We start from the raw sequence: 15,460 nt of genomic DNA on the forward strand, positions 1-15,460 counted from the left end.
AAGGTGAGAAATTTTAATGGCTTGATATAGTCACTATCAAATATTGAGGTGAGTAAGCGGGAGAAGACCGCCATTGCTAATACGAACAAGAAAGGAGACAGCGGGTCCCCATGTCTCAGCCCTTTAGTACTCTTAAATAAACCCGAAGAGCAGCCATTGATTGATAAGGTGAATGAAGTTGTTGACATGCACTCAGTTATCCAGAATGAAGTCCCAACGGACAGAGTCAAATGGTTTCCTTAGGTCTACTTTTAGCATTGCTCTAGGAGTGATGTTCTTACGGTTGTATCCCTGAATGATCTCTGTGGCAAAGAGCACACTTTGAGCGAGCGAGGAGTCTTCCGGGCATAAACGCTGACTGAGAAGTGGAGATGACTTCCGTGAGGATATCTCTAAACCTTGTAGCCAGGAGTGGAGATATGACTTTGTACATCGTATTAAGGCATGAGATGGGTCTAAAGTCTGTCGTAGGTATTTTAGGGATCAACACCAGCGTTGTGGAGGGTTCCACTGCTTCAATAACTTTCCTGACCTGAATAATATTCCAGCAAGCAGTGAATAATTCAGTTGTGTAGCCGTCAGGTCCGCAAGTCTTGTTTCTAGGCAGTGAGAAAAATGCATCCTTTATTTCTGCCATAGTGAAGTCCTTTTCCAAAGTTTCAGCTTGAGAAACTGATCATGATCAATGGCCGGATGGAGTAAACATTTCCTGGGAGACTGACTTCACCCTGTAAGAGACCCGAGTAGAATCGCAGACACAACTCTTGGATTTCCTCTTATGTTTCAACTCTGTTACCATCATCATCAATTATTAAGAAGTGAATGTGATTACCCGACTTATGCATATCCATAATTCTATGATAGAAAGTTGAACTACAGTTTCCTTCTTGTATCAAGTTATTCTCGACCTTTGGAAGAAAAAGGCCATGACTTGCCATTTTCTCTGCGCTTCATCTTCCTGATCAGCCAAAGCAACAAAAGAAGAAGAGGATAAGATCTTGCGAAGTACCTCCTCGTGGGCCTCCTGAACACGTTTTCCCATATCAGAAAAGTGATCCCTACTGAAACTCCTAATAACTTTTTTAGCCATTTGAGTTTGTCGTAGGAGACGACTCTAAACATTGAAGAGCCTGTTGTATTGCAGGAATACCAGTGTAAATCAACTTGGTCTAGGAGATCCTTATTCCTGAGGAGAAACTTGTAAAACTTAAAAGGCTTTTTGATTCTCTGATCCTGGATGGCGAGAGTGAATGTAATAGACACATGATCAGAGAAATCTGGTGGTCCAAAGCTGGCGTGAGCATCTGGGAAACAGCAAGACCAACTATCATTTATCAAAACTCTATCTAGCTTTTTTTTGCGATAGGTCTAGCTTTTCACTTGTTCCACCAAGTGAAGGGGCATCTACGGAATGAGTGATCACAACTCCGCATCAAGAATGCATGATCTGAACTCTCGCATTCTTCTGTTAATGTTCAGTTAGGTAGGCACAGAGTGCTTCTCAGGGTTTATCAGCCAATGACTCCTCCGCTTTCACGTTTACATCTTCATCACAAGAGCTGTCTGTCTGCAAGAACTGCTGTTGTTCATCAAGACCACAACCTTAGATCTCCCTTGGAAGTACTGCGAGTTCCAAGCTTAGACGCAACGCAAAGATTCTTGCAACTCTTTCACTGCAACTACAGAACTTCGAGCACTCACATGAATCATCACACCTAAAATTACAAGAAATAGATCCCCCATTAATCAGGAAGTCATCTAGCAGAAACAGACCCTACAATTTTTTAAGAAAATTACATAGACATAGGCTCCCAAAATTTTGTTTTGTTTTCGGATCAAATTTCAGATAAAATTTGTGATATTTTTTGAGTTTTTTTTCGAGTTTAGTTTTCGGGTCCAGTTCGAGTACTTCGAATCCAGTTTAGGTCTTAAATACCCGAGCTGGCCTGAACCCGAAATGTACCTAAAAATAATAGGATTTTTGACAGGTTTTCAAAATCAGTACCTGAACCGACTAGGATCCAACATGAATCGACCTGGAACCAAATTGGAAAAACTACAAGTACCTATTGGGTCCAAATTCGCTAAACCCAAAGAACCCGTACCCTACTAGAACCAACTCGAAGACCCAAATTCTCAGACCTATTCTTAAACCTCTTTTGGAAACATGTCACTTGGTAAGTGAATTTACTTTAACATGAAAAAATAAAACTTAACTAACTAAAAAAAATCACATATTCCACGTGTTAAAATAAATTTACAACTTTTTTTTGTTTTGTTTTTGACACTTTTAAATAATGGCGAATTGGTTTGACTCTCGAGAATAAAATATAGCGTTCTTTCTTTTTTGGTTTCTCAAAACAAAAAAAAAAACTGTAAATGCATCTCCTATTATATTAATCCTGGAGGATTACAACATTGCTTGATAGTCACGTGTCATCTCTTAGAATCCTTAGGAAAAAAAATTGGTCCATATAAATATATAGTATATTTTTTATTAAACTAACTATCAAATTGATTAATAGTGTACAAAAGAATATTCACAATTATTTCCTTAAATAAAAACTACGGAATTCCCTAATATGATAAACATATATATGACAATTAATGATTATGAATAATACGTATTTGATAATAATTTTTGTATCCTATCTCTTTTTTATTTAATAATATTATTAAAAAATTAAACAATCACATTAAACATATAATTTAAAATTATATTTTTCTTATATGTTATATTTTTAATTTTTTAAAACAAATATAAATTACTAAAAATGGTAAAAGTCTCACATTGAAAATTTTGTGTTCAATGGTTTAACTTTTGTTCAAACAAGATACAAATGATCACAAATCGTATGAAAATGAAGTTTCATATTATATATATATATATATCATTTAAATTAAATTATATACTATTCAAAAATATATAAATATGTTAATTTCAATATTTGCATTGAAAAATTATTGAGATCTTGATATTTTTATTTTAAAAATATCAGATTAAAAGTTTTGTCATTAACGGTTTAAATTTTTGTTATAGCAAATATATAAATGTTAATAAAATCATATGAGTAGGAAGTGTCAATAATAAATATTTATACTTAAATATTATGTATATCTACGTCAATATCACTATAGCTTAATTTTATACCATATAAATTAAGTAAAATGATTGTTTTAATTTATTGACCAAAAACATGATTGTAAATAAACAAAAGGTATTGATTTTTATTTATGTGCTTACTGTAATGTATATACTTTTATGTATATAAATTATTTTTTAAATAAGTGGTTTCTAATATGTTATATGATCCTGACAGTCCCAAAAATACACTTCTTCAAATCGAAGTGATTTTTAATATTGGAAGCACAACATATATATTATTTCATTCATATTAAATAATTTAGTCTTGATTTTTATTCCTAAAAATATTTTAATGAAATATCATGACAAGATTCCAGTCACCTCCTTTTGAGTTTGTTCGAAGAATGAGAGATTTGATCATTCGTGTAATGTTTGTTTCTCTCTAATATCTCATCTAGCCATTTCTAAGAATGAGAAATGTGAACTATTTATTATAAGTTTTTTGGTTTATCATTTAATAAATCAAACAATTTTTAGTTTATACATAGTTTACATATACTAAAATGGTAAAATGTTATATTTTTTTATCGATATACTCTTAAGTAACTCAAAAACGTATGTTAATAAAATAAGTAATTTTTTTTCCTAAAATTAGATGATTTTTAGACCAAACTGGTGAATATATACTAAACAGACATTTATATTTTGAGTATGCACTTATATTATATAACAACTTAATATATTAGATTTTAACAGTTACCTGTGAATAGAGTTTGCTGTTGAATTTCTTCAAAATTTTGATTCTTAGATATTTATCTGGAGTAAAACTAATTTTTACAAATGTCCATAATTTTAAATTGACACTTATGTAATTCACAAAAGAAGTTAAGAAAAGAAACAAAACTTATATGAGTAAAATAGAAACGAGAACGAAAATATAATTTTATAGAGATAGAAAATGAAATCACTTATAGAGAGTCAATAGTAAACAAATCAAGAGGAGAAAACTAAATTCTCTTTCGTCATTTTACAATCGATGTTGCCTATCTGGTTTGATAATTTATGTTAGCCGGAAAACGTAAATTTTTTGTGTGCACATGAAATCTTAAAAATAATTAAAATGAGCTGTAATATGTTAACTCTTCAACAACGATGATACATTTAAGAGTAGAGATGTCAAACAGGTTGATCTGTCACATCCCGTTCGTTTTCAAGCGGGTCACGGCGGGTCAGGCCCGCACGGGCTGCTGTCTCTGAAATGGCTGCCCAAACCCGCCCCGCAATATATGTTGGCCTTTGCAAATTGGCCGAAACGTGCGACCTAGTCTTTGTTATGGTATGCACACGTTTTGGTGGTATTTTGGGGTCTATTATACTTTGTTATGGTACTTTGATGACGAAGAGAACAAGACCAGTCAGTACGGTTTGATGTCTAGTCTTTGTTATGGCATGCACACGTTGTTTTTTGGTAACATATGAGGACCGTTTCAAAATGTATCAGACTGAGCAAGAACTTGGCACTGAAATCAAACCAATCCCTTCTCAGATCGATCAAGCAATCTCTACTGTCATTAAACCTGTAACCGCACAAGAAATGTTACCACCTGTAAACGTTTAAGTCTGATGGTTAGGGTTTTTTTATTTAAATTTTACTGTGATTTTTAATATCTAACAATAATTTCTTATTGGTCAATTAATTTTTAATTTAAAAAAAATATTTTCTACTGGTCAAAACAAGAACATCAACAAACATATCATTATACAAGAACAATACAATATGACTCATGCTACAGCTCAAGCCACTGCTCTGGATACAGGTCATTGGGATCTATCTGTACAAATTCTTTCTCACTCTCCGTGTTTGTGAAGGCTTCATGTCGAATAGCCTGCATAATAAAAGTGTAAAGATGAGTTTATAAATAAAGAAATTAGCAAGCATCCACCAATAATCAGAGTCAGTCTTTACGTTTCTGTTTTGTAAAGTGCTAGTAATAAAGGCACATCTACATATGCCGACACCAACGTAAATATAATGTTGAATAAAGAAAGGCACATCTGCATTTCATCTTCTTTCTCAATAGTAACCCCTAAACGACCTTGAACAAGTCTTTGTGTACATGCATGCTCAACTTTGTTGTCGGTTCAGCCTCTGCCGCAGATCGAAAACAAAGAGATACCACCGGACACAATCTAAAGCTTAAACTTCACAAAAACGACAACAGAAACTAAGGAGAAAGTGGTTTTATAGCAACAAATCATAGAGTTTCTATGAAACAGAGAAGAATCTGAATCGAGATCAATTCGTTTCTTAAACACAATTCGTAGCCAACAAATCAATCTCGTACAATTATCAACACATAGCAGATAAATCGATAAAAGGAACGTTGTGAGAGATTCAAACCTGCCTATCCAGAAGGAGAAGGAAGCGGCGAGAACTTTAGCGGAGAAGACACAGAGCAGAGCATGGAGGAAACCGAAGAGAATAGAAGCGCCAGAAGCTCCGGTGGTGAAAGAGACAAAAGTGAAGCTCTGTTGCGGTCTCATGGATGTCCCGCATGCCCAACCCGCATTTGGCCCGGCCTGTTTATATCGCCCGCAGTCCAGGTTTACAATTGTCATCTCTGTTTAAGAGACTAACATTTGTATTCGTCACGATAAAGATTATAGTGTTGCAAAATGTTAAAATCATTTAACAAACAAACAATATTATGAAAACTGCATTAGTTTGTAAAAGGTATTTTTTTGATTGAATAAATTCAACGCTCTTTCAAAAAAGAACAAATATATATTATATTATATAATATATATACTTAAACACAAACTAGCTGAATCTACGTTTTCTCCAACGAATCCGACTGTTGTCTTGCTTCCAAAACCCTGAAAGCCTAACCAAGCTTGGAACGTAGCTGCATAAAAAAGGGAAACGAATTTCCGATACATTAGCTTTAATTACTTGGAAATCCTTGTCGTTGACGACTCTGATAATAGACAGTCCCTTCATGCCAATGTGTTTACAAGTTATGACGAGTCTATCGTTTTTGTCGAAATAATAATTAGTAGAATAATTTGGTCCAAGAAGTAAGCATGAGCCAATGCTTCGCCCATATGTTGATATAACAGCGGAAACTCTGGTATGTCCACGACCAATAATTTGGTCCAAGAAGTAAGCATGAGCCAATGCTTCACCCATATGCATATCTTCCATGTTTTGTGACATTGCTCCAACACTGAAAGCCTATCTCCTTTATAAATCTCTAGTGCAATAGGGTTCATCTCATCATAGCTTAATGGCAGGTCATCTATGGGCTGAAAACTCTCTTTGTAAAAGTCATAGCTTTGTACGAAAGCTGTATGGTTTTCTCGAAGACCAATACAATAAGGAGTTCCTCTCAGAGACAGGATCGACAATGGCTCACTAAGGAACCAATCAAAACTGATGCTATCTATAACCTTCCATGTCTTAGATGCAACTTCACAGACCTCGACCCTTGAAGGTCTATTTCTCGAATTACTAGCACACCGAAACCTTAAGATCCTGTAATCACAGTGGCTGAGGTATCCAAGGCTGTAAGCATCATCTCGTTGGTGAAAGTCACTACCGCATTTGATCCAAGTCGTTTCCTTCAGTAAGGGGTTCCAAACTAGAAGCTGGTTTTCCATGACACACAACAACAGACCATCGCAATGAACAGCCCTGTACAACATAATTGCCACGCATGGTCGGGCTTTTGTAAGGGTGAAGTCTTGGACGATCAAAGACGGAGGATCGTCCACGTTGTTTTGCTGCTCCTCAATGCCCACGGCAGAAATCTTAGGACCACGGTCTGTGAGTATAAACCGATGTTCACCGCTATAGCTGTGCATGTGAAACGACAAGTTCTTCTTGTTGAAATTCTCCTCCAAAATAAGACTATTCCAAAGCTTACATACACATCTCAACGTTGCAAGATATTTCCATGGAACTCTGGCGAGAATTTCCTCTTCCAAATGATATGGTAGATTCAGTGCCATTGTCGTGGAACCTGGTCAACAAAGAGGTAAGATGCTAACAATGTTTTATAACCGTAACATACATATATATAAGATAGATGACGATATACTAGAAATTGGAAATCTAAAAAATAATACGAAACTTGGATAAATAAAGTTTCTATATTTAAGTTATCGATAGTTTCCTATTCTCTATCTGTTTTCTTTTTTTTTGAGAAAATTCCTATTCTTTATTGTCAACACAAAAGCCTGCTGCTTTAGAGATAATGTGTTTATAATGTTCCTTTTTAGCAACGAAAGTAATACTATAACTTTAGAGATAATAATACTATAATCTAAATCTCAAAAAGTAGCTAAACGAAAAACGAGTTCCTGAGAATGTGTAATTGGAAACAACAAACAAACTAGAAAAATTGGATAAATATAATTACTGACAATTTGTAAAATTCAAAATATCTATTTTTTACCAGAGAGTTACAACTGCACGTCACAATATCTACTTTTACCAAAGTGCGTCACTGTCAGAATTTCACCTTTTTTGGTAAATAGATTTCCAATTTTTTAAAACTTAGAAATTTTATTTTCCTTTCTTCCGAAAGTTTTTTTTTAAAAAGTTAATAATAACATATTTACAGGTAATTTTACTTTCTTATGAAACTTAAAACGTATCTTTTGATCAAAAAAAAAAAACTTCAATCATATCTCTTTTTCAAATTGTTTCAAAATTTCTCCGTACATATTTGTTTCGCATGTCAAAGATCCAAAACTTATACTTAGAAGACCAACCTACTAGACAAAGTACAATTCAAAGTCTTTAAGAAACTTGAAGTTGATGCAAACCAATAAACCCAAATCCAAAAGGTTAAAAACTAAACACAAGCTGTAAACATAAGAAACTCCTTTTTCTTAGAAAAAAAAAAACAGATTTTGTGAACCAACCTAGTCGATGTGGCAAGCCCTCAAATCAGATCAGATGCCCCTCTCTCTTTCTTCTATCGTTATTTTCAGCATTGAGGATCAGAACATTAGGGTTTTCAGAAAATTTATCTGAAAAATAAATGCTTATTGGGCCCAACGCTCACGGCCCATCAAAAAGTTGAATTTATTACAGGAGACCAAGGTGAAATAGTGACGTATATTTTGGACTTCGTACTTCCAACCGGCAGTCAGTTACATAAGGCAAATAGTGTTATCAACAGTGCCGTAAGTAGGGTACGGAGGCCTGAGGCAAATATGTGGATTTTTTTCTTTTTTTTTGAAACATAAAAATGTGGATTTTCATTTATTCTAAATAATAGTATATTAGTTAAATAACATTGTAACAACCTTTATAGAAGCTAGAACATAAATTTTGGTTCTTATTATTCAACAAATGCTTTATTTCTGACTGTTTATGAGGATAAATATTTAACTATATAAAGTTTTATTGGAAATAGGTTAGAAGCGTAAATAATGAAGCTCCCACCAATACTAAAACAAGAATATAAAGCACTAAATGTTCATAATATAGATAAGTATTTTGGATTATTATATTTTCATTGTGGTTATGTGTTAATCTATAGATGTAGGGTCCTAAAATTTATATTGTGAGAAGGAGTCTCAGGCCAATGCCTCCAATTTTGTGTGATAAGCACGACCTTGGTTGTCTAGATACTGCGATGTAGCTCCATGTCTTGTGTATTTCATGTAAATTTATTAGTTTGTATAACAGTAATGATGAGTTAATAAATTATATTTTATTAATAGTAATGATGAGTTAATAAAAGTCTAATCCAATTTTATAATTCTTACAATCGAATACACATATATTAATTCAGTCGAGCACACATATCACCAGCAGGACTCGCTCCTTCAAATCTACCTCCCGATAGATTTAGAGTAGGCTTGGACATTTTACCCGGACCCAAAAATCCGATTTGAAAACGGACCCGAAAAACAGGTTTCGATCAGATTCAGGTAAAGCAAATTAACCTATTGAATATTTTTGTTCAAGACTCGCGGGTACATGTTCGGTCTAGATCCTACTTGAGACCCGATCCGGTACTCAAAATTTCAAAAAAAAAATATTGCATATATTAGGTATATTTGTGAATTTTGCTTTATTTTTAGTACTATTGATACTTTTTAAGTTTTTGGCTCAGGTATTCGGTTATAGTTTTGGGTTTGGGTAAAATTTTAGATTTTTCGAAAATATAATTTAGGTATTCAGGTAAACTTTTGGGTACCTTTCAAGTTTCCAGGTTAGATTTTGGGTCAAAATTTTAGATATTTTCGGAGTATTTAAATATTTTCAAATATTTTCTTGTTTTCCAATACTTTTTTTGGGTTTCAGGTAATTTTTTGAGTCTTCTTCAAATCCAGTTGGAATATTTCATATTCTTTTAGGGTCCAATATACCCAAACCAATCCAGACCCCATAATGTACCAAAAAAATATGTTTGTAACAGGTTTTCAAATTAGCACCCAAAGCGGAACCAAACCATAAAAAACTAAAAGTACCTATCGGGTCCAAATTTACTACACTCCAAAGACTTGAACTCGACGAGAACCGACACGGATCCGATAACCCGAATGCGCAGGCTAGGCGTAGGTCAATATATTTCAAAATATTTAATGCAGAGTGGTTGCGGATTGATATATTTCAACTACGGATGGATGCAGGTGGGTATAAGAAAAAGGGAACACACTAACTTGTTGAATCCGTCTTGCTTAGAAAACCCTTGAAGCCTAACTAAGCTAGGAACCTAGTTGCATTGAAAAGGATAACCACATTAATTCCCTTCATCAGCTTTAATTGCTGGCAAATCTGTCGTCACTCTGATAATACATAGTCCCTTCATGCCAATATCATTACAAGTTATAGCGATCCTATTGTTTTTGTTGAAAAAAAATTGTTGAAAGGAGGCTGGGAGGTGCACATAACAGCGGAAACTCTGGTATGTCCACGACCACCAAATTGGTCCAAGAAGTAAGCACGAGCAATGCTTCACCCATATGCATATCTCCCTTGTTTTGTGACATTGCTCCAACACCGCCTTTTAAAATCTCTAGTGCCATAGGATTCAACTCATCATAGCTGAATGGCGGGTCATCTGTGGGTTGAAACCTTTCTTTGGAAAAATCATAGCTTTGTATGGAAGCTGTATGATCTTCACGAACACATACAATAAGGAGTTCCTCTCAAAGAGATGATTGACAATGGCACACTAAGAAACCAACCAAAACTCATCTTATCTATAACCTTCCATGTCGCAGATGCAACTTCACTGACCTATGTCCAGTGGCAGAGCCAAGAGAAGATTTTAGGAGGGTCAGTTCACAATCAATATACATTAATATGGGTCAATTAACTAATTTTTACATGATTTTCTAAGTTTTTCAAAGAGATATGTAATTTAAAATCAAAAATTCACATGGGTCAACTGACCCATGTGCCAACATGCTGCCTCCGCCACTGCCTATGTCTTAGATGCAACTTAACAGACCTCGATACTTGAAGGTCTATTTTTGGAATTATCTTAAGATCCTGTAATCACAATGGCCTATCTATCCAAGGCTGTAAGCATTATCAAGTTGGTGAAGGTCGCTACCGCATTTAATCCAATTCGTTGTTTCCTTCAGTAAACCAAAAGCTGGTTTTCCAAAAGCTGGTTTTCCATGAGCCAACAACAGAAAGTCGCAATAATATTCAAAGTTTATAGGGGAAAAACGCTTTTTAAATCCCCAACTTACCAAAATAAGCTAAAAAAAACCCTTATTTCTATATAAGCCAAATAAGAAGAAGAAAAGACCACAAGTATGTTTTTTTAATGACAATTAACGGAAGTTTAAGAAAAATTAACAGTTGACTTTGGGATGTTTAAAATGAGTTAACTTTGGGATGTTTAAAATGGCCGAGTCAACATAAGTTTATGATTAATTTGAGAAAATTTTGAAAGTTTGAAACTTATTTAGCTTAAAGTTGGGGATTTTCTTATAAGCTGGGGATTTAAATGAAGTTTTTCCCAATTTTATAGTTATAATTTTAATGTTTAAATTATTATAAGTAGTAGTATAACTATAACTAGAGATTGATCCACGCATCCGCGTGTATATTGGTTCTTACATTTTTATACATTGATTTTTTTTTTTGCATAATTAGTGTTATATATGATGTGTCGTACTAATATACCTAATTGTATTCAAAAGACATTGACCGAATCGGGTAATATAGTTATTTTTTGTACAAATATCCGAACTCGTTTCAAATACATTTGTTATTTAGAGATTTTTAGGTTCCTATATATCAGAACCGAACTCATCTAGACCCATAATGACTCAACTCAAAACCCACACATAAATTTATAATATTCAAGGGAGACCTAATTACAAAACAAAACAAAAAACGATAACCGAAAGGAACAGTCCGTACCTTAATGGATAGCCAATGTTCATGTCTACCTGATTTTATAAACTAATAAAAAAAACTCGTGTTTAGCTAAATTAATTGAAATATAAAGATTTTTTATTTAGTAAAATAATTATATAGAGTGAAAAGTTAAGTGATTATAAATGTAATACATTTTTATTATAATGATTTAAGTTATTATTTTATTCACAAAAACATGTCTTTGAATTTTTGGTTTTTGCTACGTAATTTTCCAGCGACTGAAACTAAAATAAAAACAATTTTTTAGTAAAATAAACTAAACAGAACGTTTAACCATATGTAAAAACCAGTTATTTACATTTTTTTGTTTTATAACTGGCAAAAAGTTAATGTTGATTAACTAATAAATAAAAATATGTACTATTATTATTATGATAATATAATTAATGATGTGATGTATTGATAAGGTAATATAATTAATGAAATTGTTAAACTAAGTGAAATATGGAAAGATAATTAATATAATTATATTAATAAAATTACCAAAAAGACATTATACTTGTTTTTTATATTGCTATCCATGTTTTCAAACAATTATCATTTATACTGATATCAATATTTCCAAACAATTTCAATGTGTACTTCAGTTTTAATAATATATATATATATACTAGATGATATTAATTTTTGTTCATTAAATGATTTTAACATTTTGCAATACTACAATCTTTATCGATTGTAAAATGACGAATACAAATGTTGGTCTCTTAAATGTATCATCGTTTTTTAAAGTTAATATATGACATATCATTTTAATTATTTTTAAGACTTCATATGTACAAAAGAAAATTTAAACAAATCACAAAAACTAGATAGACAACATTGATTGTAAAATGACGAAAAAGATTAGGTTTTCTGCTCTCGATTTGTTTACTATTGAATCTCCATAAGTGATTTCATTTTCAAATTCTATAAAATTGTGCTTTCGTTCTAGTTTTTGTTTCACTTATATGAGTTTTGTTTCATTTTTAACTTCTTCTGTAAATTTGGTGAATTACATAAGTGTCAATTTAAAAAGATGGACATCAGCAAATATTAATTCCACTCCAAATACATATCTAAGAATCAATTTTTTGAAGAAAATCACTGGCAAACTCTAATTCACAGTTTAGTGTTTAAATAATCTAATATATCAAGCTGTTATAGAATATAAGTGCAGACTCGAAATATAAATGTTTGTCTAGTATACATTCACCAGTTCGGTCTACAAATCATATAATTCTAGAACATCAAAACAAATTACTTAACCTACACTTTTGAGGTTTATTAAAAATAACATACATTATAGTAAGCACATAAATCAAAACCAATATTTTTTGTTTATTTACAATCATGTTTTTGGTAAATAAATCAAAACAATCATTGTATTTACTTTATATGATATATAATTAAACTTTGGTGATATTGACATATATATATATATATATATAGTATATTTTAATATAAGCATTTATTATTGACACTTCCTACTCATATGATTTTATTAACATTTGTATATTTGTTGTAGCAAAAATTTGAACCGTTAATCACAAAACTTTTAAGTAAGATTTATCAATACAAATTTCAAAATTAAAATATTAACATCTCAATAATTTTTCAATGCATGACATATTTATATATTTTTATATAGTATATTATTTAATTAAAATGATATTAATACATATATATAATATGAATATCAATTAATGAGACTTTGTATTCATATGATTTATGATCATTTGTATCTTTTTTTGAACAAAAAATAGCTAAACCATTGATCACAAAATTTTCAATGTGAGGCTTTTACTATTTTTAGGAATTTAGAGTCATTTTAAAAAATTCAAAATATAACATATATACAAAATATAAATTAAACATTATATACTTAATGTGATTGTTTATTTTTTTAATAATATAAAATTAAACAAAGAAAGAGAGAGGATACAAAAATTGATATCAAATATGTATTATTCATAATCATTAATGTCATATATATGTTAACCATATTAGACAATTTCGTGGTTTTTATTTAAGGAAAGAATTAAAAATATTCTTTTGTACACTACTAATCTATTTGATAATTAGTTTAATAAAAAATATAATATATATTTGTATGAACCAACTTACTGTTATAAGGTATCTAAAAATCATCCTAGTTGACACGTGGCTACGAAACATGTTGTAATGATCCATGATTAATATATAGAGGATATATCGAATATTTTTGGATATCCGTAATTTTGGGTTCGATTCGGGTTTAGATTCGTATCCATTTCTTTGGATAAAGAACTCCATGTACCATTCAACTATCTATGTTGGATCGGATTCTGTGGGGCATTTTAAATTTTGGATCGGTTCCAATTTTGAATTTCGGATCCAAAAATTTGGCAGGTCTAGTTGAATGTCAGTGGTTTTTAGGTGTTTTCTTTTCCTAAGTGTTTGGGATTTCAGATTTTATATTCCTTAGTATCTGTTTTTCTTATGAAAAAAACTCAGAAACATTTATGCTAAAACTTTTCTTAGTTGTATTAATTGACATACACTTCTTATTCACATATATTTATAGACAATAGATCTAGTTGAATCTACATTTTCTCCAGCGAATCCGACTTGTGTCTTGCTTAGAAAACCCTGGAATCCTAACTACGCTAGGAACGTAGCTGCATAAAAAAGGGAAACGACATTCCCCTTCATTAGCTTTAATTACTTGGAATTCCTTGTCGTTGATGACTCTGATAATAGATAGACCCTTCATGTCAGTATCATTACAAGTTATAACAAGCCTATTATTTTTGTCGAAATAATAATTTGTAGAAATGAGGGTAAGACGTGGATATATAAGCGGAAACTCTGGTATGTCCACGACCACCAATTTGGTCCAAGAAGTAAGCATGAGCCAATGCTTCACCCATATGCATATCTTCCTTGTTTTGTGACATTGCTCCAACACCGAAAGCCTATCTCCTTTATAAATCTCTAGTGCAATAGGATTCATCTCATCATAGCTGAATGGCAAGTCATCTATGGGCTGAAACCTTTCTTTGTAAAAATCATAGCTTTGTACAAAAGCTCTATGATCTTCTCGAAGACCTATACAATAAGAAGTTCCTCTCAGAGAGAGGATCGACAACGGCACACTAAGGAACCAATCAAAACTGATGCTATCTATAACCTTCCATGTCTTGGATGCAACTTCACAGACCTCGACCCTTGAAGGTCTATTTCTGGAATTACTAGCACAACGAAACCTTAAGATCCTGTAATCACAGTGGCTGAGGTATCCAAGGCTGTAAGCATCATCTCGTTGGTGAAAGTCACTACCGCATTTGATCCAGGCTGTTGTAAGTCAAAGAACACGTTTTTTGTGTTGGCCGGTGATGGACGGTGAAGTTGGACGGTGAAAGAGGTGTTTGTCAACAATTACGTCCACCTGCTCTCCAAGCTTCTTCTATAAATACCCAACGTAAGATGAAGAGGAAAATCATCCCAAAACAAGAAAACAGAGAGAGAACGAGAGAAGAGAAGAGAAAAAAAAGTTGTGAGTGTATTTGGGATCGGGGTGTGAGTTGTGAGCTTGTAAAATTTCTCTGGTTGATAATAAAAGATCTGTAGCAGGTCCGGAGACTTAGGCAACATTGGCCGAACTCCGTTAACAATTTTGTGTGTGTGCTTCTTTCCAGCTCCCATAAATTCTGGTTTTTCCGCAAATTTTGACCGCGTATTTCCTAACAACTGGTATCAGAGCCTGAGTTACGGTGATCGGTCAAATTTTTTGCGGGGTTACTATTCACATGAACAGTAATTCGTAAATAGTGAATTTTGTCGGTAACATCGGTTTGTCGACGTAGGTGTTCTAATACACGGTGGTTCCAGAAACGATGGGAGGAGAAGACGGTTCGGCGCACAGTATCGGGAAATTTGACGGTACAGATTGATATCTCATGATTTTTATAAGTTTTAGATTCATATTTTAGCTT

The 15,460-nt window shown here is 32.7% G+C and overlaps 2 protein-coding genes and 1 pseudogene across 3 annotated transcripts in view; all 3 read right to left on the reverse strand.

Annotated features, from left to right (window-relative positions):
- Nucleotides 1-4,823: 4,823 nt before the first annotated feature.
- On the reverse strand, nucleotides 4,824-8,083 carry LOC106309499 (putative F-box/LRR-repeat/kelch-repeat protein At1g11620). 2 transcript variants are annotated; one of them, XM_013746536.1, is made up of 5 exons: nucleotides 8,015-8,083; nucleotides 6,193-7,107; nucleotides 5,487-6,157; nucleotides 5,052-5,287; nucleotides 4,824-4,971 (listed from the first exon to the last, which is right to left on the reverse strand). In XM_013746536.1, the coding sequence occupies exons 2-3, from the start codon at nucleotides 7,094-7,096 to the stop codon at nucleotides 5,907-5,909; spliced, it is 1,155 nt and encodes a 384-aa protein (XP_013601990.1). In that variant the 5' UTR covers nucleotides 7,097-7,107; nucleotides 8,015-8,083; the 3' UTR covers nucleotides 4,824-4,971; nucleotides 5,052-5,287; nucleotides 5,487-5,906. The 2 variants fall into 2 exon arrangements, with proteins under 2 accessions (XP_013601990.1, XP_013601988.1); XM_013746534.1 differs by lacking the exon at nucleotides 5,052-5,287 and having other exon boundaries at nucleotides 5,487-7,107.
- Nucleotides 8,084-9,720: 1,637 nt separating this feature from the next.
- On the reverse strand, nucleotides 9,721-11,386 carry LOC106309070 (annotated as a pseudogene).
- A 2,672-nt stretch (nucleotides 11,387-14,058) lies between these two features.
- Nucleotides 14,059-15,460, reverse strand: part of LOC106311093 (putative F-box/LRR-repeat/kelch-repeat protein At1g11620) — a 2,470-nt gene continuing 1,068 nt past the window's right edge. The window contains exon 2 of the mRNA XM_013748328.1: nucleotides 14,059-14,819. Within this exon, the coding sequence (XP_013603782.1) occupies nucleotides 14,059-14,819 (761 nt within the window). The remainder of the gene's footprint in view (nucleotides 14,820-15,460) is intronic.

Source organism: Brassica oleracea, chromosome C8 (assembly GCF_000695525.1).
Source record: "Brassica oleracea var. oleracea cultivar TO1000 chromosome C8, BOL, whole genome shotgun sequence".
Lineage (NCBI taxonomy): Eukaryota > Viridiplantae > Streptophyta > Magnoliopsida > Brassicales > Brassicaceae > Brassica > Brassica oleracea.

Excerpts from the sequence above, each read along its gene's own strand:
- LOC106309499 (XM_013746536.1), bottom strand. The coding sequence starts at position 7,096 with ATGGCACTGAATCTACCATATCATTTGGAAGAGGAAATTCTCGCCAGA. Across the intron at positions 6,158-6,192 it reads GTTTCCGCTGTTATATCAAC|GACCAAATTATTCTACTAAT; the intron begins ATATGGGCGAAG and ends GCTTACTTCTTG.